We start from the raw sequence: 24,520 nt of genomic DNA on the forward strand, positions 1-24,520 counted from the left end.
AAAAAAAAAAAAAAAAGAAAAGAAAAGAAAATCATCCAGAATACTGTGATATACAAAGGTACTTATATTTAAAAAAAAAAAGTACACAATGGTTTCCTTTAGGACAAGAGGACATCAAGCAAGAACAATGCTTTGAAGGTACATGAACAGTTTGAAGGGACAGAAATTACTGGAATAAAAACGTTCTTCCTCAGTCAACAGGGAAAGCTTCAGAGCTCATAAGGTTTATGTGACAGGAGTTTCATGAAAAGAAACCTCCCTCACCATCTTACCATCTATGATTAATTTTGAAAATAAAGTGGGCTTTGAAAATAATTTGTTTCCAACAATTTTCTTTTACTGGAAATGGACCAGAATTGTACCATCCCACATGGTGTTCATACAGAGGCAGCCTCTTCATCAAAGCAGTCAGTCCAGGAGAGGAGCAAAAACAGCCCTGTGATCACTGAAATTAACACCACAAAGCCTGCTTACTGATGCTGTGCACTTTTACTCTGTGGGAGGGGTCTTCAAAGTCACCCTTCAGAGCCTGGTGATTCTCAACCTACTTACTATTCGAATCCCTTATTTATATGATGTCTCAGCAGATGAGAAGCATCAAATTAGAAGACAGAGCCCTGGGAGAGAGAGGCATGCTGATAACAGAAGCCAGTGCTGTCAAGCTGAGCTTAAGTGAGGAAACCCAAACAGTAGTACATTTGATGGCCCCAGACAACCATTAAGATTCCAGAGGGAAATCCTGTATCCATGACAAACTATGTAATTTGCAGGGCTCAGTGCAAAATGAAAGCACCAAGCCTTGTGTTCAAAAATTATTAAGCATTTCCAGATAGTGCCAGCAGAGCATTAAACCATATAAGTGGCCCTTCTGAACATGGGCCCTAGGTAACTGTCTGGGTTGTAGGCCCATGAAACCAGAACTGCTGGTATCATCATGCTCAGCATACTATGCTTGCTGAATTGAAAGACACATTTAATACACTTTAGGAAGTGATCCAGAAACACAGGTGTTTATGGTAGTTTTGGCACTTGAAGGTTTTTTTTTTTTAATTGAAGTATAGTTAATTTATAATGTGTTAGTTTCAGGTGTACAGCAAAGTGAGTCAGTTACATATATATATATATATATATTCTTTTTGAGATTCTTTTCCATTATAGGTTATTATAAGAAATTGAGTATAGTTTCCTGTGCCCAGTAGGTCCTTGTTGTTTACCTATTTTATATATAGTAGTGTGTATATGTTAATCCCAAACTCCTAATTTATCTCCCTGCCCTGCCCTATCGCTATACCCTTTGGTAACCATAAGTTTTTCTATGTCTGTGAGTCTATTTCTGTTTTGTAGATAAGTTAAAGGGTTAAACTTCAGTTACGTGGGAAAACCACTTATGTGTAATTCCTCTATCTTGGAAGGTACTAGATATGACTAAAATTCCAACATGTAACTTCAATAACAAGCTCCAGATTCAGCCTCAAACATGGGTTTTACCTTTGTTATAAAGTGGTTTTTTTGTCTTATAAAAACAGCCTGTTTGTTTTTTTAGGGCTGAGAAGTTTCCTATTTCTTTTTTTTTTTTTTTTTTTTTTTTGGCGGTACGCAGGCCTCTCACTGTTGTGGCCTCTCCTGTTGCGGAGCACAGGCTCCGGACGCGCAGGCTCAGCGGCCATGGCTCACGGGCGCAGCCATTCCGCGGCATATGGGATCCTCCCGGACCGGGGCACGAACTCGTGTCCCCTGCATCGGCAGGCGGACTCTCAACCACTGCGCCAACAGGGAAGCCCAAAGTTTCCTATTTCTTTGTGTTCCTCCCACACCTATGTACAGAGTCCCAAATCCACAAAGGCGTATTAAATCAGAGAGGAATGAAAACACAAAATAACTTAAGCCATCTACTAATTATGATAACCCAGTAAAGTACTGATAGAGATCTATCGAAACCATCTCTGGTATTTCTAAACATATGCATGTAAATATAAACCCACCAGGTATATTTGATTAACTATAAAAGTGAGACTTTGGAGACTGATTATCAAAGCCCACTTTACATTGAAAATCATTTCATTGGACACTAAAAACACTTAAATACAAAATTATAGAAATATGTCTAAATCTAGTTTTATAATAAACCATTTTAATAGATAACCCTATTTCCCGTTCATGAACATCATTTCTTCAGAGAAAAGCATTTCTCACTGTGACAGAAAACAATTTAACTAAGTAAAAAAATGAACAATTTAGTATGTACATTGCCAAGATAAAGTATGTCTTTATAAAATAGGAAATTTTACAGAGAAGAGAAATTAACTTAAGTAGTAGGAGGTAAAATTGGATTTGTCTTCCTTAACTGCAGTATCTGTAATGGCAACATATTTAAAAACGGTGCACTGGCAAAGGCTCAGCACTTTCTACCTGTAATAGTAAGTTTCTAAAGTGATGGATTTATTTTACATCTCCTCACTCATGATCTCAGATGTTTTCCTTCTGAAAATAGCCTATAAATATTATAGCATTTATGATTGCCGGAAAAATGTCCCGTATAAGCCCTTAATATTATTTACTTAATCTACTCATTTTAAAGCTGTGTGACAGCAGCAATGAATGACAGCTGATGGTGAAATAATTCTGCACTATGAGATCTTAAAGAGTAGGGTTCTTGTTTATCATCCTTGGACCCTCTATGCCTAGCACAGTATACTGGTGTACAGTAAGCACTCGTAAAAAAATGAACATTTAGTATATATCTGATACCTTCAAGGCTATTTAATCAGACTGATTCTTCCTCAATTTTCAAGAAAGTATTCTTTATAAAGCACATCTTGATGAAAGTCAAGAATGTTGGATGCATTTAATAATAACTATGATAGCTAACATTTGTTGAGCGCTTCATATGTACAAGGCTTAGCTAAGTGCTTTAAAAAATACATTGATCTGTTAAATCTTAGCAACAATGGAGTTAGTATCCCCATTTTCCTGATGGACAACCTGATCCATAAGAGGTTAAGAAACTTGTCTATCACCATAAGGTTAGTATGTGAACGAGATGGGGCACCAATCCAGGAAGAATCCATGCTTCTCATGGGTGTACTTGGCGAATTTCACAGGGTGAAACTCAGAGAAAACAGGTGGTTATCATGCACATCTTGTTCAAAAGATTAAGGATAAAGGGGGTTGTCTAAAACAGGATAATTTGCTTTTAACAGAATTGTTGGCATATTTTCCTATTGAACACTACAGATAAAATTTAAACCAGCACATATCCATCAAAGAACTATTAATAAAGAGAGACAGGGCTTAATCCAAGCACATGCTGGAGACCACAGATATTTTAGGTCATGACCCACAGAATTTCACAAATAAAAGATGAAAAGTGATGTTCAACATTCAAGCTAATGTAGATGAAAAATCCCAGCAATGATGTGACTTATAAAGACAAACGCCTTTCACTGATTTCTCCCCTAATTACTAAATCTAAAGGCTCCTTTTAGGCTTTAACCTTTGTGCACAACTGACATTAGAGAACATTTCTTTTTTCTTGAGCCTCTCTCCTGACTTGGTTTCCACAGCAACAGTCTTTTATGGTCCTTTCATTTACGAAAGAGACACCTATACCAAACTATAATGGAAAAAAGTACGCATTATTACTGCAGGGTACGTTAGAGAATCTAAGGGCAAAGAGTACAGCTGAGGGTCACTAACACCTGAACCAGCCATTGGAAAGCCTTCAGGGTCAAGCCTATCAGAGCCTGTCTGTCTCTCCCTCAGCTGCTTCATGCCCACAGCCTCTGTCTTAGTCCGTTTGGACGGCTCTAACAAAATATCATCAGCTCACTGTTTTATAAACAACAGAGATTTATTTCTCACAGTTCTGGATGATGGAAGTCCAAGATCAAGATGCGGTAGACTCGGTGTCTGGTGAAGTCCCACTTCCTGCATCTTCTAGCTGCATCCTCACATGGCAGAAGGGGAGAGGGATCTCCCTGAAGTTTCTCTTATATGACACTAATCCTATTCATAAGGGCTCCACCATCATGAAGTAATTACTACCCAAAGGCCCCACCTTCAAATACTACCACAACAGTGATTGTTTCAGCATATGAATTTTAGGGAGACACAAATATTCAACCACAGTTGTCAGGTTTAAAACTTTTCAATTCTACTCCCACTAGAGATTATCTCTGAATCCCAGCAATAAATTCCTGGGAGAGAGAATCTTGATCCCAGTGTCAAGGAGGGAAGGATTGGGGGTCAGTACTCAGAGGAAAAGGGATGATGTTGTGGGCTACACAGATATCTCTAACGTTATTTATAACAAGGTATCTTCTCTGTGAGATTTCAAGCCTGATGCTCCTTTTCACTACACCCAGAAGACTGTCTTCACCTCTTGTGTTCACCCCTTCTCAGAGTTACCAAGTTCCAGTTAACTGTATTTCTATTCTGTCTCTCCTTTCAGTCCCCTTCTTTTCTTCCCTTCAATGTCACTGTCACTTAAAGACTCAAAGACTGAATCAGACAATATGGATGCCAAATTAGCTAAAATAAACTCCATACATATGAAGACAATATCACTTTACATTTACTGAGAATTTACTACATGCTAAGTGCTTATTAAAGTACTTTACATATATTAACTCATCTAATCTTGGTGGCGAGCCAATTCATTAGTTAATGAACTAATCCCAATTTTCACAGTGGAGTAAACTGAAGCTCAGAGAGGTTAAGTAATGTGCCCAACATCACACAGCTAAGAAGTGGTAGAGCTGGGATTCAAATGCAAAGATATCTGATTTCAGTGTCCAATCTCTTGGACACTACTCCCTGTGGCTTCTTTGCTCTCAGTGTTATTATGAAGCCCGACCATGATAATGAATGGCAAAGTGCTAAAGAGACATTTGTCCTTGTGCTATGATAACGAATGGCAAAGTGCTAAATAGACACTTGTCCTTGTGCTATTAAGTCATGAGACTACTATCAGTAACTCACCCCAAGTTGGTTTTGTAATTTTATTGTTAGATTTCCATATGCTTTCCTAGAACAATCTACCTCAATGTGAATAAAATTTATGGATTTTTAAAACACTTGTTCATTTTTATAAGAATGTCGAGAAACTAGGAACAAAGTCATTTAAAAATGACAGCAAATACCAAGGTCAGACTGTAAAGTAGCAACAATACTAAAACTGGACTTTGAGTTCTCAAGGTCAATGGTGAAACTACACTTCATCCTGTATTTACTTTTCAGGTAGAAACTTCCAGTGCTTTGAAAGAAAAGTGCTTCCAGAGAATCCGCTTTAAATGACTGAAAAGTGACAAAATAAATGAGACTCTGATGAGATTCTGATTTATGAAGCACACTAATGACACTCAATAGTAACTTCCACATGGCCTTGTGAGTTACATAAAAATACTCCCACGGGCTTCCCTGGTGGCGCAGTGGTTCAGAGTCCACCTGCCGATGCAGGGCACACGGGTTCGTGCCCCGGTCCGGGAAGATCCCACATGCCGCGGAGCGGCTGGGCCAGTGAGCCATGGCCGCTGAGCCTGCGCGTCCGGAGCCTGTGCTCCGACGGGAGAGGCCACAAACTCCCACAACTGGCCCTGTAGGGCATGAGAGCACCACCCACGGATAATCTTTCAGGAGTCCTGAAATGATTATAGCAACTCAATGCCACACAAATCACTCAACAAATCCCCTATCCCTTTTATTTATTTATTTTTAAAATTTTCATTGTAGTATAGTTGCTTTACAATGTTGTGTTAGTTTCTACTGTACAGCAAAGTGAATCAGCTATATGTATACATATATTCCCTCTTTTTTGGATTTCCTTCCCATTTAGGTCACCACAGAGCATTGAGTAGAGTTCCCTGAGCTATACAGTTGGTTCTCTCATTAGTTATCTATTTTATACGTAGTATCAATAGTGTATATACTCTCCCTTTTAGAACTCCCCAAATCATTAAACTTAACCAGATCATAAGTACTGCAAAACAAACAAAAACGATCTAGCTACCTAAAGCCTGGATTGACTAATGCAAAAACTGCTAAAATTCTTAGGTTCCATCATAAGCGACATCATATGATGTTTGCCTTTCTCTGACTTCCTTCCCTTAGTATGATAATCTCTAGGTCCATCCGTGTAACACTTATATACGGAATCTAAAAAAAAAATGATACGAATGAATTTATATACAAAACAGAAATAGACCCACAGACATAGAAAACAAACTTACGGTTACCAGAGGCAAAGGCGAGGGAGGGATAAATGAGGAGTTTGGGATTAACAGATACACACTACTATATATAAAATAGATAAACAACAAGGCGTACTGTAGACCACAGGGACCTCTACTCAGTATTCTGTAATAACCTATATGGGAAAAGAATCTGAAAACATATATATATATATGCATGTATAACTGAATCACTTTGCTGTAAACCTGAAACAAACACAACATTGTAAATCAAGTATACTCCAATAGGAAAAAAATCTGAACAATATATTAAAAAAAAAAAAAAAACTGGAAAAAAAACCCTGCTAAATTCTTAACATTTGGTGTAGTAAGAAGAGCACCACATACTATGAGCCCTTGCTTATACCAACCACCTTTACTCCCTCAGGAGAACTCAAGCTTCCCACCTGTACGCTTGGACTGCCCCTTGCATAGTTTCCAGGGCCTGCTGTAAAGAAGTACCACAAACTTGGTGGCTGAACACAACAGAAACTTCTCATACAGTTCTGGAGGCTAGAGGGTGAAAATCAGGGTGTCAGCTGGGCCATGCTCCCTCTGAAGGGAGCCAGTCCTTTCCTGGCTTCTGGTGGATGCTGAGAATCCTTGGCATTTCTTGGCCCGCGGCAGCATACCTTCAATCTCTGCCTCTATCTCCAGCTTCCCATGGCCGTCTTCCCTCTGTGTCTGTGTCTCTGTGTCCAGCAGTCCTTCAATTAGGGTCCACCCTAATGCAATAGGACCTCATTTTAACTTGATTACATTTACAAAGACCTTATTTCCAAATAGGGTCTCATTCATGGGTACAGGGGGATTAGGACATCAACATGTCTTTTGCGGGGACCCAATTCAACCCCTAAATACCTGCAAAACAAAGAGTGTGTACAATCATCGAAAAGAATTCCCTGAGCACCAGAGTCCTCAGATCATTAATGCATTCACTGAGGTGCTCACGTTTTCACTTTCAATGGCATATGTCTTTAGCATTGGGGACCATTAATCAGAGCAACCCTAGTTCTGTATGACCAGCTGGGTGACCTTGGGCAGGTCACCAAGGTGCCCAGAGGCCCAGTTTCGTCCCAGGACTGTGGTAAGGGCTAAATTAGATAATATGTGAAAACACAGGTCTGGCTTGGGCACAGAGCAGACTTGCACTCTGGCTTCCCTGGCTTCAGGTTGCTCTTCCCACCTTTCCATCACCCCTGGTAGGAAGGGGGCACACATCAGGGAGTATCCAGGAGTCCCCCTAACAATGTCGGGGAAGAATGAAGAGAGGTGGGCAGTGGTTTCTATTTAAATTCACTGTTTCTCTCAGAACAGAAGAAAGTAATAAACCAATGCAGTAAATTACTGCTGTGGAATTAATGCCCAGATAAAAGAAATAAAAGGGAAATTTACGACCTTAATCAATCTCTTTTTTCATATATACATATAACTCCATCATCTGCTTTATTTACATGACTCTATCACCCTCCCAAATAATTCTCAGTAATTTCCAGCAGCAGCTACGCCTGCAGCTGAGCCCCAGCAGCAGGCTGGGTATCTACCGGAGATCTAGGAACACCGCCCCTCCTTTCCACCCCTCCTCAGTGGGCTAGAGGACATGGAAGAGCATGGAGGCCCAAGCAATTCCACCAGCCACACAGAATGAGCAGCATCCATCGCCTCGGGGAGGCGCCTCAGCCACCTGCATGCGCAGGGTCGGTTCCCAGCCAGGCATCTCTTCGCTCCAGCTCATGTCTGTTCAGTCTTCCCTCACTTTTACTCAAGTTCCTCAAACCTGCCTGGAATTCAATTTGTTAATTTTTTTATTTTGCAGTACGCGGGCCTCTCACTGTTGTGGCCTCTCCCATTGCGGAGCACAGGCTCCGGACGCGCAGGCTCAGCGGCCACGGCTCACTGGTACAGCCGCTCCGCGGCATGTGGGATCCTCCCAGACCGGGGCACGAACCCGCATGCCCTACATCGGCAGGCGGACTCCCAACCACTGCGCCACCAGGGAAGCCCTGGAATTCAATTTTATAAAAGTCGAGACCTGAAACTCTTTTTTTCCAAGTAACAGTCATATTAACTGAAAGATCCGAATCTGTTCCTCATGGATGCTGTTGCCTAATTAGCAGAGCTGTCCATTGAAACGTGACTCAATTTGGGGGTCAAAGTTTTCTTTCCTATTACTGATGGTGGCACCAGTTAGCAAAGTCTTCACAACCTATGGTGTGTCCAAGGACGGTGATCTGAGACACTGGTCTAAGTCCCCACAAATCTACCAGTTCCCTGAGGCTTGTAAATGAACACTGCATACTTACAAGGGATGCCAAAGACCTCAGAGAGCCTTAATCTAGATACAGGACTGCAGACTCCCCAACTGAGGGCAAAAGGATTTTTTTTTTTTTTACTCCCTTTTATTCCAGGGAAGTAACAATCCTCATATTTATCTGTCAGAAGGCTGACATTAAGCAGGAACAGGATTTGGAGCTACTTAAATATTTCAAGGGAATAAACTCTGGGACCCTCAAAATAACCCCTTGATGCTATTTTCTGAAGAACGCTGTGCAAAACCGACTTTGACGAGAATTCTGTCCAAACAGAGTTGAGAAAACAATAATTTCCTCCACTTTCATTCTGTTGGAAGTTTTGTTATTGTTTTGTTCTTTTTTTGCTAATGGATTTGATTTCAAATATTCATAAAGCCTTTAAAATACAAAGAACCTGGAGTGACAGGGAAGTGAGAGGCAGCTTTGGATCTCTTCCTTTTTTATTTTATATCATTTTATTATTGTTAATAATATATATTTGCATCTGTTTCTATATATAGATATATGCACACAAGAACTTTTTGAAAATGTTAACAATACCACCACACCTCCCTAATTAGTTACTCATTTTGTAGGGTGTTTTGTTAAGGGCAAGTGAAATAGAGTCTTAGAAAATATTCCACATTAGTTCGGTGGTTTTCAACAGGGGCATTTTTTACCCCAGGAGATGCTTGACAATGTCTGGAGGTATTTTGGCTGTCACAACTAGGGGAAGGGGCATACTGGCATCTCGTAGAGGCCCAGAAATGTTGCTAAACATCGTATAATGCCTAGCACAGCTCCCAAAACAAAGACTGATCCAGTCCAAAATGTCGAAAGTATTGAAGTTGAGAAACTCTGAAATCGGTACTTACATTGATAAGCAGCATTCAAAAAAAAAAAAAAAAAAAATCAAGTCACAGGAAGGCAGAACCTCAGTCCACTCTAGGTGAAAGCACACTCTCCTTTGCAATGTCCCCCTCTGCACCCTCAGAACCCTGCCACCCCCAGTTCACACTTATGAGTTGATCAAATGGGGAAATGCACAATCTCCCCAGTGACACAATGACAGTGCAGAAAAGTTCCCTTTGTCCTTGTTCATGTGAAGCACATTCACAGGGATGCAAAGGTCACTGCTGAATTTAAATAACCTCCTGTGATAAATCTGCATGAGGCCGATTTGTTCTACTGGACTCGTTGGATTAAATGAACACAATTTAATGTTCTATAGGACAAGGCCTCCTTTCATGGCTGAAAGAAGGAGCAAGGGTGATTTACAGTTTCATACGTACTTATTCGCTACATTATCTGCTTTGTGCCTGGACTTATGAATAACAACTCATCATCCCGCGGTCATTTCTACCCATTCAGGAGAATTTAGCTTTCCATTAGGAAGGAACAAAGAACAAGAGACTGTAACAAGAGATTTCTGCAATGTTCACTTGAAAGAAAAGTCATCAATATTTGTCCCCTTGTCCTTCAACTTGTGTGTTATTTTCTTTTTAATCTCTGATGTTATAACATAAAGCCAGGTCTCCTTCTGTTTTCCAGGAAAAGGTGGTTTGTTAAGCAGATTATCCCCAAACAGAGCTGGGCATCAACAGAAGGCTTAGCTTACTATGATACCAGATTATTTTTAAGCACCGCTCTCCTATGAGCCATTGCTCTTTTTATAATGATAAACTAATATCAAATGTTTGTTGATTCATTAAAGTATTTCTGAATTCCATTTAGCAACAGTTTCTGCTTAATGTTATATATTTGGAAACAAGAGAAGTGTATCCAAACATAATATAACCCAGAATTTTTAGTAACCACAAGTCTTAGGTATCACAATGTTTTTGCTCATGGACCATTAAAGAGACAGGATTTTCATTTTTCTCTACTTCATAGAACAGAACGTATAAGCAAGGGTATGAAAGTTGATTCTGGGGGTGGGTACAGAGAGCACTTTGCATTCATGGTCAAATTTCAAAACCCCAGCACTGTAAGTCAAGAGTATACACCTGAAACGAATACAACGTTGTAAATCAACTACACTCCAGTAAAATTTAAAATAAAAGAGTGTAAGGATAAATTACAAACTTGGCTACCTTGTCCTCAGGTCATCTCTCAGCACTGTAACCTCCCTCTTTCCTTTCTCTTTGGATACTGAAGTCTAGAGTCTTGCTAACCTAGTTTTCAGGGGAGCAATGTCAGCATCACATAGGAACTTGTTAGAAATGCAAATGATTGAGCTCCACCCCAGGAATCCTTAGTCTAACAAGCCTGCCAGTCGATCATCATCATGCTGAAATGTGGTCTAGATTTTTCTCTCTCTGTTACTCCTCCAGGTGACACTTACCGGCTTCGTCTTACACCGTAAACTGAAAGGGAAGCTGATATTATTTATTTATTTGTTTGTTTATTTTTGACCACGCAGTACAGCAGGCTGGATCTTAGTTCCCCAACCAGGGATCGAACCCATGCATGCCCCCTGCAGTGGAACCAGAAAGCACGGAGTCTTAGCCACTGGACCGCCAGGGAAGTCCCAAGCTGCTATTATTTAGAGTTGGTTAAAAAACTAATGACATCCAATATTATAATAAGTTATCCCTCCTCTTTGTATAGGGAAAAATGTCTAAGCCCAAGGGAATCAATCGTTAAGGTTAGGCTTTGAGGTATTCCTACAGCACACATGCTTTTGAAGAGGTTCACTTTCTGTCAGCTCCCCTGAGGAGAGGGCAGCAAGTCTTCCTACACATAAGTATGCTTTGGTCTGGTTAATCCCAAGAGGCTCACACAAAGTGAAAGCAAGCTGAGTTTCACCTCCGCTCAAATTTAGGTGGCAATGCCAGCGGCCAGAGCATGGACCAAAGGGAGACGTCCCAACTGAAGGAAGGAATTTAGAAAGCCCATGCCCTGGCTAGTCAACCATGAAAAGGTCTGGATTAATTTAAATAAGGCTCACTTCCAGAGACACAGGCTTTCAATACAGCATACCCTAATCCTGGATCTATGTTTAACAGAGGCAAAGGAAAGAATAAAGGGATCTATCTTAGGTATGTTTTTTCCCTCTAAAAAGTTATTCTTTTAGGCCTCTCAGAAGGAAGATATAAGACCCAAGGCTTTTAAAAATCTAAATATCATCAAACAAGAATAAAAGAGATGTGAATAGTAGCTACTTCTAATGTCTTCCAACACTCCAGACATTTATGAGTCTTTTAAAATTCCTTTTCTAATGATATAAAGCCTCTCCAACTAGCTCAAGTAGCAACGGATGGGTTTTCAAGATCAGCTTAACTTGTTCATAGTCCCTGGGTAATTTTCTCGCTTCTCTCTTTGCAGACTGACCCATTCTTCAGGGCCCATTTCAGGGGTCTGCAAAGTCCTCACACCATCCTCTCCTACTCCAGCTGGCACTGAACTCTGCCCTACCCAGACATGTTATCCTGTTCACAGCTTATATTCCACAGAATTTGACCATTTGTTTTTTATAAACTGCCTTACATTTTTGCTAAAGTGCCTAGTATGTGTGATGGTCCTATTTTTCCCATGAGAATAAATTCCCTGAATGCAGTAATGTCTTACACTTCTGTTCTATCACCCATCCCACCAATACCTGAGGTCTAGAACAGCAGTGGCACACAGTAGTGCACAATACACTTTATAAAACCCCGTGGAAGGTTCCAGTGCTACACACTGATGAGGAAGGAAAGACATCACCGCCTTTCAAGTATGTCTCATTTGCAGCAACATGGCTATACCTAGAGATTATCATACTAAGTGAAATAAGTCAGAGAAAGACAAATATCATATTGTATCACTTATATGTGGAATCTTAAAAAAATGATACAAATGAACTTATTTACAGAACAGAAACAGATGCATAAACATAGAAAACAAACTTACGGTTACGAAAGGGGAAAGGGGGGGATAAAGTAGGAGTCGGGGATTAACAGATACACATTACTATATATAAAACAGATAAACAACAGGGTCCTACTGTATAGCACAGGGAACTATATTCAATATCTTGTAATAACTTATGATGGAAAAGAATCTGAAAAAGAATATATATATATATATGTGTGTGTGTGTAACTGAATCGCTTTGCTGTATACCTGAAACTAAGACAACATTTTAAATCAACTACACTAAAAAAATGACAGTGGGGTTCAGGAGAAGTATGCTTGCAACTCACACAAACTTGACTCTAGTGGGGAAAACAGGATGATTAATAATAATAAAAACAACAGGAGCTTCCCTGGTGGCGCAGCGGTTGAGAATCTGCCTGCTAATGCAGGGGACACGGGTTCGAGCCCTGGTCTGGGAGGATCCCACATGCCGCGGGGCAACTGGGCCCTTGAGCCACAACTACTGAGCCTGCGCATCTGGAGCCTATGCTCTGCAACGAAAGGCCACGATAGTGAGAGGCCCGCACACCGCGATGAAGAGTGGCCCCACTTGCCACAACTAGAGAAAGCCCTAGCACAGAAATGAAGACCCAACACAGCCAAAAATAAATAAATAAATAAGCCAAGCATTTGAAGCCCTTATAAAAAAATAATAATAACAATAACAACAATATTTATCGAGTGCTCCACTAAATGCTGGCATGCTGGCATGCTGGCAGTATGCCAAATGGTTCCCATACTGCAGACACGATTACAATAAACATTCTGAAATCCTAGAGGAACTTCCCACACCTGTTCCCCAATTCAGCCTGGATGACCACTCAGCAGCCAGCTTGGATTCTGTTACAAGTGCTGGAAGGAAGCATTTAAGTCCCTGCTCACCCAGAGAGACAGGTGAGCACCAGCCTGCTGGGTGTCTCCCGTTCAGAACACGTGGATAGGACTCCCGTTACTGACTAGCTAAGGCAGGCGCATGCAGGAAGCTGCCTTTGATTAAAATCACCTGTTCAGCCTGGACTTAATCAAGGGTTCTCTGTACAGGCCCGAAAGGACCTCAGAGCGTTACAGCTTTTGTTTTCCTTCTTAAGCGACAGGAATTACCAAAGAAAGTCCACAGACTACTGACTCTAAGTGATTTTAGGTCTGGTAGGAAAAAAAAAAAACAGTTCTTTAGGTAGAGAACAGAGTGTTCATTAGAGAAATCTCTCTCCCTTTCTGGGTCCCCGACATCTGTTATCTGCTGCAAGCTGTGGACCCGAAGTATTGACATTATTGGAGGTAGCATTAATCATGTTAATCTTTATTTATTATGTAGCACATTGCCAAAGCAAAATGGAACTCTATAAATTTCAGCTGTACCACAGAGGAAGGAATGAAAGGTCAGTTTACCAGAGTCCACAACCAGTTGAAAAAATCTAAAGCATAAATATTACCTAAATATACCAGTTAGGGACACCGCCCCCTTCATTCCTGAAAAATGTTACATTAACGTAACTATTGCAGACAAAGGACTTTAGGGAGACAGGAAGTATGCCAAAAATTAAACCATCTTTTTGGAGAGCTTGTTGAATCGGATGGAAATTGCTCCATAGGCAGCATTATATTTAGAGCAACAAGCTTAACAAGGGTTACACCAGGCTCATGGTTCTGCGAATCTCAATAGAAATAAGAAGAGTAATAACGATTCTTCTAGAACTTTGTACTTCACCAATGGCCTTCAAACACATCATGAATTCAGACTTCTTGAGCAACTCGTATGAAGTAAGCAAGGTCATTTTCATTTTCTACATAAGAATCTGAGGAGATTAACCGATGTGCCTGTAATCAGAGTTACAGCAATCAGGATGGGGTTTCAACTTTGCAGTTTCACTGTGCCAGGCACCGTGGTAAGCATTTTACATGAGGACCGCTTTATGCCTTGCAACTATGCTTTCTCACTAAAAACCGAAGTTCAGAGAGGTTCAGTAACCTGCCCAAGCTCACAGAGCCCGGAGTGTCTGATTTAGTCTATGTTTTTCCCTGCTGTGGTTGATGGTGTTTCCCAGTTAGAAGTGCAGAGCAAGGGTTTGAAAACCAGGACTTCTAATTCCAAATGCTACCCTCCTCCATGAAACACTCCCTAACTACCACTCTTGCCCACCCCATACTGAGTGAAACTCCTCTACCATAATCAATTATTGCAAACCTTCACTCTATCATAAATATTTGTCAGTTTAGTAATTTCACGTACGTTGGGTCCCTGATAGGCTTGGGCCATCTCTTAAGTTTATAACTCTCTCTATAAGATCCTGTTTGGAAACTAGTAGGCACAATAAATGCTTGGTGAATGACTAAATGGATAAACAAAATCCAGTGTTTTCTGATTGTGTGTCTGAGAATTACAAAGTGTGCTATATGTTCCTTTTAGACTATTAGAAAAGTTGGTCTAAGATGTCATTCCTGGCACAAATCCTTTTTAAAAATCTACAGCTAGGGGCTTCCCTGGTGGCGCAGTGGTTGAGAGTCCACCTGCCGATGCGGGGGACACAGGTTCGTGCCCCAGTCCGGGAAGATCCCACATGCCGCGGAGCGGCTGGGCCCGTGAGCCATGGCCACTCAGCCTGCGCGTCCGGGGCCTGTGCTCCGCAGCGGGAGGGGCCACAACAGTGAGAGGCCCGCGTACCGCAAAAAAAAAAAAAAAAAATCTACAGCTAGGACAGAGAAATTATAAATATGATTAAGGCTGTTACGTAATACAGTCCAAATTTCGATAATACAGGAATTTCTGAAAATCCAAGGGCAAACTTTTCAAAGCTAGATAAAAGACAGCTTTAGTTACATGAGTCTCCATGTTCTTCTCTACAAATACTGCGTGGTCTATGGTCTTCACTTCCAGTCCAAATTCTTCCCTGTGACATTTATTCTTTCTTTAATTTCAGCCATGAGTGGAGGAAGAGACCAGTTGACATTGCCCTTGTGCAGTGTCTTTTATAAAAGAGGGTGCTGGGTTCAATCTTACTGACTCAAGTGCCAATGGAATCAAGAGGGAGGATTCGGAATATGAACTGGGGTGTTTCAGGCTCCACAGGGGCTGTGAAGTGTGAAGACGTCTACGCCCTCAACTTCTTTCCTGTGACTTTTTTTGTCTTTGTTCTTTTTCCCTCTTGACCTTCTCAAGTATCTGAATTCATTTCTCTGTCACCATATTACACAGAGCTCTTGGCTACAGTGAGAAAGTGAATCAGGAGGGTGGGGGTCCTCACGTGCATGGGAGGCTCCCCGTACTTAAGGGGGTGCTGAAAGGATGGGCGTGGCTCCGGTTCTCTGAGTCTTCTCCTTCAAGTTCAAGGACGCCTGAATCAGACACCGATAGATGATGACCACTCTCTGTCTTCTAACGAAATTAAAGTCAGATCCTGATTCGACACTATTCAAATGCTAAACTCTGCTTAACAAAATGACTGACCCACTCATAATTAGAAAAAAATCAATAGTTTCAAAAAAACCCTTGGCATTCTCTTTAAATTATGTTAATGGGACCCTGGCATTTATAAAACGCTTGGTGTCAGTTATATGTTTCTACTTGAACAAACATGAGCAGGAGAAATAACTATCAACTCGATCAGTACTTTGTTAGGAAAGTGGGGCATGTCCCAACCAACAAACATCAATCACCTAGCCTAACTTTTGACCAATATCAACTCACCCAGAGTGAGATAGCTATAGTATCTTCTAATTCTTCTAAATTTCATTTAATTAAAACTCTATCCATCACAACTCTCACTGAGTGTTTTACCTGCTTGTTCAGATCTAAAAGAGACAAACCACAAGAAAGCAACAAACTTCTGAGATTTACTCTGCAAAGCACTTTTTTCCAGTGTATGTACTTGTCTCAGAATGCATCCAACCAAACTCCACACCTGCCCTTTCTGGTCCTCAGTAAACAAGTTAAGTTTTCGGTGCACTCTCTAGAAACTTTTTGAGCAAAAACCAAGAAAATTAAAATGTGTATGTTTTATGTAAAGATTTAGATACTGGAAGTTCTACTAAACATTGACATTTCATTGATGGGTAGTACAGAGATCACAAAACATCTGGGGCTTAAAGTTAAGGCTTTAAGGAGATTATTTATGGCATGCTGGCCTAAGGCCAAGCAAGGGAGAGAAGTTCCTAGAAAGAGAGATGTGACAAAGCCAGCTACCCATAGAACCCAGCATGGCCCAGGTTACTCTCTCCCAAGATAGAGAAAGGGGGCAGCCGGCTCTCTGAATGGCTTAGGAACCACGTTTTACAATTATGAGTAAAGCAAATCTAAGGCTTCCTGTGAAAGCCTCCGATTTCTATTAGATCACTTCATCTCAATGTCCGTTGAAATTAAAACATACCAAACCAGGCAGGTAAAACGCTCACCTTTTCAAGCAATTCCCAGAAAGGAGGATGCTGTTCTCCACACAATAAAATAAATAAGAGGGTATAGCAAGTGTCAGACTCATGAGTTTAAAAGGTGGACTAACAACTAGAAGCAGTCGTACGAGCATTCCCTTACCTGTTTTGATGTTGATGGCAAAAAAGTTCTGAGGATTCCCACTTGTAATCCTGTATGTCAGTTTTTCACTGGAACTAGAGTCAGGGTCCTCAGCCTGGATCTGAATGACAGATACATCCTTCGGAGAGTTTTCCATGACAACAGGATAATAAATAGGTTCAGAGGTCAGCGGGGCATTGTCATTCACATCTTCAATTTCAATGTAGACCTCAATCGTGGAATAGAGTGGAACAACGCCCCGATCTGTGGCGTACACAGTCAGCCAGTATGACCCTGTTGTCTCTCGATCAAGAATGTCTGCAGTAGAGACGATTCCTAAGAGAAAGCAGGGAAAGTGTAACTGCTATAGCAAAACAGGAAGACATTAAGTCAATCACCCCAAACTGAGGCCGGCTGTGCTAAGTGATCTTGGCATATGAGAAAAAAAAAAATCCATCAGACAAAATTAAATGAAAGTGTTTCTCTTTACATCAGAACAGTTCTTCTACCATTTGAGAAGTATAATTATATTCACAAATACTTTATTTGAATTTCGGGCATAGACGTATCCATACACACACACACACACACACACACACACACATGAGACAGTTGGGAGCAATGGGAAGAGAGTGGGCCAGAGGTCAAAACACTTCCCATGATGCATGGGAAATCAGTGTACTATCACATCAAAATTTCCATTTGACCTGATATCGAATTGATTTCCTATACAACAAAGAGCTTTCCTGGGATACATTATTTTGTCTGTTCATTCACAAACATGAAAAACACCTTTAAAATATTCTTTTGCCTGTTAGGATAGAAACTATTTTGCATGCAAAAGTACAAACCTCCTTGATACTATTTCTCTACAAATCTAATGTCACATTTATTCCAAAAGAATCAGAGAAGAAGCCGTAAGCCATACCAACATACTTTCTGAATGAGCTCTAGCCCCCTCAAGAACTCTACAGAGGGCACTAAATAAACTCTAAGCCACTTTGAGGGATACTCAGGGACAATCATTTTAAATTAGGAGCAGAAAAATGCCCAGTCTGCTGCCTTCCACCTTTCCCATTTCATGGTTGAAACAAGCACCAACCAGGAAATCAAACATCTGACAGAAAAGCCAAAAAGAAAATGCTGTGCTCTTGAATATCTTTACAGCCCTCACCCAAACCACCAAGGCTATAGAAACTTACTACAGGAACTCTTAAGTACTTTCCACTGTGATGGGAAAACTCTGGGATTCAGCTTATAAAATCTCTAAAAGTAGTCAGGATACACCTGGAAGGCGTGTAATTCATGTAAACCTTTATACCCTAAAAAAGATCCATGGAAGGAGTCAAGAAACACTTCTCCAGTTCTGACCTGAATCTTATATCCTCTGTACTCCTGTTGGATTAGGCACACAATTTGGCCTGTAGATCTTGCATAAGCAAACTGCCAAGTATAGCACCTGGGAGGGAGGAGGGCATCTTTCCAGAAACAGGCCAGAAAAGTGAAGGTTGCCTGTAATTCAGAACAGCTATACGATTCAAAGGGAGATTGCCCAACTGATGTTGAAGTCTCAGTTCTAAAGTTATCCACCAAAGAACTCTGTAAGCTTTATAATTCTCTCTTATAATGAGGGCATCAAGTCTCAAATGTGAGTACGTAACTTGTCCAAGGTCACACAGCTAGTTGCAGAAGAACCCAGATCTGTCTTCCTCGAATGTTCCAGTTTCAACCCAGACTCCATGACTTACTACCTCTTTGACCCCGTACAAGGTGTTGGAACCAAGCACGCCTAGTTCTATCACCCATATCTCAGTGCTGTGGTGGCAATCATGTAATTAAATGTATGCCAAGAGTTTGGCAAAATGCTTGCAACACAGTAGATGCTGAGTATATGTTAAATCAATATGAATCAAAAGCAACACCCAAAGCCTTGTAAATAGTAACCACCCCCCAAAGCAAGGAACAATCTTGAGAGGAGAGAAGTTTGTGATGGAAAGTCTTGTTAGATATTTTTTTCTCCTCTGGTCATGCGGCATATTGTTGCTTGATCTTTGTGACTTGCCCATGATACCTTTTCATGAAAATATCTGGCCTGTTTGGGGAACAGCAAAGTCAGTCCATTAAAAAGAAAACTTAAGAAGGAAAAAAATCAAAGAAGTTAGGTCAGCTTTGTCTGCACCTTGCCTGACCACATACCATGCACACACGCACTTGTGTGCACACATGCACACACACACACACACACACACGCACACACACACAGATTTGTAGTCACAAAATTGCTCTGGGATCCCTGGAAGTCACTTAAATCCCTTTTCTTGGACCTGTCAAACTGGGACAGGCTTTGGACCTTACAGGCTTTGGACATTAAATGATTTTGAGAAGTCCTTAGATGAAAGGCATCCACTAATGCAAATTAAAATATATGGGTGGAATTTTACTCTATTTTTTAATGAAACATCAGATATGTCCTCTAGAAATTAAAATTCTCTCTCATTAAGATAAAATATGTCTATGGCTATATTTACTCATTAAGTAGAAGTGCAAATGAATATCTTGGAACATAAGTGTTCAGGCTATGCTCTCATGATCCAAAAATTTGAGGACAAAATGAAAAGAAGGACTATGAAATGTGTTGACAATTATTATAAGATTCATCCAAGGCTCCATATTAACTATATTAAACAACCAATGCCCAGTGATAGCATTTTCTCACTTTCTTCAGTGCTTCACAGCTAATTATGATCCACGTGGTCACAATTAAAAGTGTAAATCCACATGAGCTTTTCTATCAAGCAAAAACTCACTTCTGAGGTTGCCCAAAGACTGCCAAAATCATGTCATAAGCACATAGCTTTGTAAAAACTACCATACATTCTTTATTACTTTTTTTTCAATTAAGGCATAATTGACATATAATAAACTATACACATTTAAAGTAGACAATCAGTGTGACTTCCCTGGTGGTCCAGTGGGTAAGACTCCACGCTCCCAATGCAGGGGGCCAGGTTCAGCCCCTGGTCAGGGAACTAGACCCGCATGCATGCCGCAACGAAGAGTTAGCATGCTGCAACTAAAAGATCCCGTGTGCCGCACTGAAGATACGGCATGCCGCAACTAAGACCCGGTGCAGCCAAAATAAATAAATAAAATAAATTCAAAAAATAATAAAATCCTCTACAATTTCTCTAAAAGAATTTAAAAATAAACAATTTGTAAGTTTTGACACCCATGAAACCATCACCACCAAGATAAAAAATGTGACGATGACCTCTGAAAGTATCCACCTTCCCGTTTTTAATCTAATTAAAATGCTCTCAAATTTTCCCTACCCACAGACAACCAGATTAGATTTGTCACTACAGACTAATTAGCATTTTCTAGAATTTTACAGAAACGGAATGATACAGTATGTGCTCTTTTTGTCTGGCTTCTTTCACCCAGAATAATTATTTCTGATTCATCCATGTTGTTGTACATTTAAAAATACAACAGACCGGGCTTCCCTGGCGGCGCAGTGGTTGAGAGTCCACCTGCCGATGCAGGGGACACAGGTTCGTGCCCCGGTCCGGGAATATCCCACATGCCGCGCAGCGGCTGGGCCTGTGAGCCATGGCCGCTGAGCCTGTGCATCTGGTACAATTTTTTTTAACCATTGACTTGTTGGACATTTAGGTTGCTTTCAGTTTTTAGATATTATCTAAGTATCTAAGAAATCTTTGCCTATCCAAGGTCACAAAGATTTTTCTCCTGTGTTTTCTTCCAGAAGTTTAAAGTCTTAGGTTTTACATTTATACCTATGATGAATTTTGAGTTAATGTTTGTATATGGTACAAGCTATGGACCTAAGATCATTTTTTCATATGTAGATGTTCATTGTGCCAGCCCCATTTGTTGAAAAAAACTATCTTTTCTCCACTGAATTGCCTTTGCATCTTTGTTGAAAATCAACTGACCATATAAGTATGGGTCTACATTTGGACTCTCCATTCTGTTTCATTGATCTATTTGTCTATTTTTATATCAATATCACACTTTCTTAATAACACTTCATAATTAGTCTTGAAGTAAGGAATTTTGCTCTTCTTTTTCAAAGTTGTTTGCGTTATTCCAAATCCTTTGTGTTTCCATATGAAGTATAGAATCAGCTTTAGAATCCATATGAAATTTAGAAAAACCTATTCGGATTTTTATAAACCTGGGGTTATAACGACTCTATAAATCATTTTGGAAAGAACTGACATCTTAACAATTTTGAGTCTACTGATCCATGAAAATGGTATATCTCTCTATTAATTTATGTTTTATTTCTCTAAGCAATGCTATATAGTTTCAGAACACAGATCCAGCACATCTTTTGTCAAATTTATCCCTAAGCATTTCATATTTTGATATTACTAGAAATGGCATTATTATTTTAATTTCAATTTTAATTGTTTGCTGTTAGTATATAAAATACAAGTGATTTGGGGCTTCCCTGGTGGCACAGTGGTTGAGAGTCTGCCTGCCGATGCAGGGGACATGAGTTCATGCCCCGGTCCCGGAAGATCCCACATGCCGCGCAGTGGCTGGGCCCGTGAGCCATGGCCACTGAGCCTGAGCGTCCAGAGCCTGTGCTCCACAACGGGAGAGGCCACAACACTGAGAGGCCCGCGTTTTGCAAAAACAACAACAACAACAACAACAAACTGATTTTTGTATATTGATCTTCTATGTTGCAACCTTGTTTTATTCACTTATTAGTTATTACGGGGTTTTTACAAATTCCATAGTGTTTTCTACATAGATGATCATATTATCTCCAAATAGGGGCAGTTTTACAACCACTATCATCACCTTACACATTCATGACTATTTAATCATTGTGTGCTGGGATTATGATAGGTGCAATAAATGCATTCATCATTAAATTTTCTAAAACTATCATTCATTCAGCAAATGTTTCTTAGTGCCAAGCATTCATGAGGTAGTTACTATTTTTATCGCCATATTACAGTTAAGGAAAGAGATTTAAGTTAAGTAACTTATGAATGATCACTCAGCCAGTAAACAGAAGATCCCATTCTCAAACACTGGTCTGTCAAACTTGAGACTGGTTGTTTACCAAAACATTATTTTCTTTTTTTTTTAACATCTTTATTGGAGTACAATCACTTTACAATGGTGTGTTAGTTTCTGCTTTATAACAAAGTGAATCAGCTATACATATACATATATCCCCATATCTCATTATTGTCTTTTTAATCTATATAGACATCAGACTCACATAGTATTTTATGTCCAAAGAAATTCTGTTTTCCCCTCTGTTAGAGAAGTGTCATTAATTGGGCAGTGTTGAGTTAATATGATACTTTCCTATTTGACTTCTCCAAATTGACTGTAGAAATCATAAAAAGGTACTTCTTGGTATTTCTTTGTAGAATATAAAAACACAATCACAACAGTACTGATTCTCTGCAAAGAGAGTCTTTTTTTGATTTATCAAAATATGCAGAACATAAATGTTTGTGACATATTCGTAGTCCGTTACTTAACACAGTCCTGGAGTGTTTATCCCCAGAAAAGAGTCTCCTTCCATCTGCCTGTTAGAGAAAGTACATTCTACAAGGAGAGTATCTGGCTGCTTAATCACTGTGGTCTCACTGCATACAACAGTGCCTGGCATGCAGCAGACACTCAAAAAATGTTCATGTATGAATTTAAATCCTCACACTGAATCAGCAGTAGGTTAGTTTACATCACAGATGAGATAAGTCAGCCTCACTAAATCAGATCTGGAAGGGACTTCGAAGATCAATAGGTATAACCAAACCCATAATAATCAGTAGGTATACGCTCCCACATGATGCCTGACCCAGCACCCAGCCTCTGCTCTGAGTTTGGTGACAGGGTCCACACCATTTACTAGGGAGTTTCAGCTAATGCAGAGTTCTTCACACTGAGGCAAAGCTTCAGTCTCTCTAATTTCAATGCTTTCCTAACTCATATCCTAGAATAAAATAGAACAAGTCTGCAAACCACCATTTACCTGTGATAGCTCTTCAAATATCAAAAAATGACCCTCTCCATGGTTTTTCTTCTCCAGTCTAAGAATTTCTTCCTCATGTGCCACATAGGCTTCTATTCTCTTCTTCCTTGTCTCTGCTCTGAACCAAGAATGAGCAATTAATAAATCTTATTTAAAAAATAAACCATCCACAGTGAGCTTCCAGCAAATTTCAGGGAGTGCTGCTCAGTAGAAAGAACTCAGGTGGAATATCCCAGATGCAGATACATCCTTACCCTCTTTGTATTTTCACCTATCACAGAAATGCTCAATGTGGATTCAGTTGAGATGCCAAATTTATGCTGATATTCACGAAAATAAAAAAAATCTTTAGAAATACAGTTGGAATTTTTTTTATTTTTGAGATAAGCTTATGTTTATAAAATTTTTCTTTTCCTGTTTCTTCTTTACTTGCTGTATAATTCTAGTAGCTGACTAGAATTATTTGAGAAACCTAGTATTTAATTGTATAAGCAGATACACAAACAGTATTTATTTATTAGAACTGTGCACAGCTTGAAATGGAATTAGTTGATCCCAGCATGAAGCACATTAGCTGTAATTGTTCCTTCTTATTCACAAATATTAGAACAACTATATGCACCTTGTTCTCATAGAATAAGCCCTACATATTGGAGATGAAAGGGAAAAAAATGCATGGAACTGCTCAAATCAGATGACCATCACACACTGGGTTATTCAATTTACCTTTTTTCCAGCCATATCCCCATATGTGGTACCCAAAGTCCCAAATGACATCTTGCCCCCAAAGAATGGCAACCAAATACCCACAACAGCTCTAAAACGACCTGTCAACAAATGGTTCAGGGAGTGCTTTGGAGGCTATGGGCCCATAACATGATGAAAATCCCTCTGCCAGGATAAGTACTATAGATTCTGAGGCAGTTTAAAAAAAGACAACAAAATTTTAAAAACACCCTGGTTGCATATTCTTTGTAGGTACCTCTAATAGACGTTTACTTGTGCATATATATTCAATTCTTATTCCCAATCAGTCAAAATATTAATTCCCAATTCTCAGTGCATTTACAATTTGTATTGACTTTTTATTTTGAAATAATTATAGACTAACAGGAAGGTGCAAAGAAATGGACAGGAGTCCCTGGGCAACCTTCACCCAGCTTCCACCAATGTTAACATCTACATGTATTTTTAAATTGCTTATTTCTTCAAGAATCAAACACTTAACTACATTTATTTCTAAGAGAATATGAATTCTTTCATGGGCTCCATAACCCCCTTTAGCCAACCCTTGCTTGCCTTTATTTAGGAGGATCACACAGTTACTATTTTTCTTTCTTTTCCTATTCATCCCCAGACTTGTATAAAGCTCTTATTGCCTTAGGAAGGATCACTGTTCTGAGCAGAGTGTGGTGATAATTAAGGGAAGAATGGGGATTTTATCCTCATAGGCCCAACCCAGGGTCAGTCCATGCACACCCATGGTCATATCTATAACTGTTACCACTCTGAAATATACTGAAATCAACTGAAATCAGCTAAAATGGGATGAACCAAGATGCACAGAGCAATTG

The 24,520-nt window shown here is 39.9% G+C and overlaps 1 protein-coding gene across 1 annotated transcript in view; it reads right to left on the reverse strand.

Annotated features, from left to right (window-relative positions):
* The window catches only part of FAT3 (FAT atypical cadherin 3), a 592,627-nt gene that overhangs the window by 390,411 nt on the left and 177,696 nt on the right, over positions 1–24,520 (reverse strand). The window contains 1 exon segment of the mRNA XM_007449656.1: positions 16,940–17,254. Within this exon segment, the coding sequence (XP_007449718.1) occupies positions 16,940–17,254 (315 nt within the window).

Source organism: Lipotes vexillifer, unplaced genomic scaffold, assembly GCF_000442215.2.
Source record: "Lipotes vexillifer unplaced genomic scaffold, Lipotes_vexillifer_v1.1 scaffold536, whole genome shotgun sequence".
NCBI classification, from domain to species: Eukaryota; Metazoa; Chordata; class Mammalia; order Artiodactyla; family Lipotidae; genus Lipotes; species Lipotes vexillifer.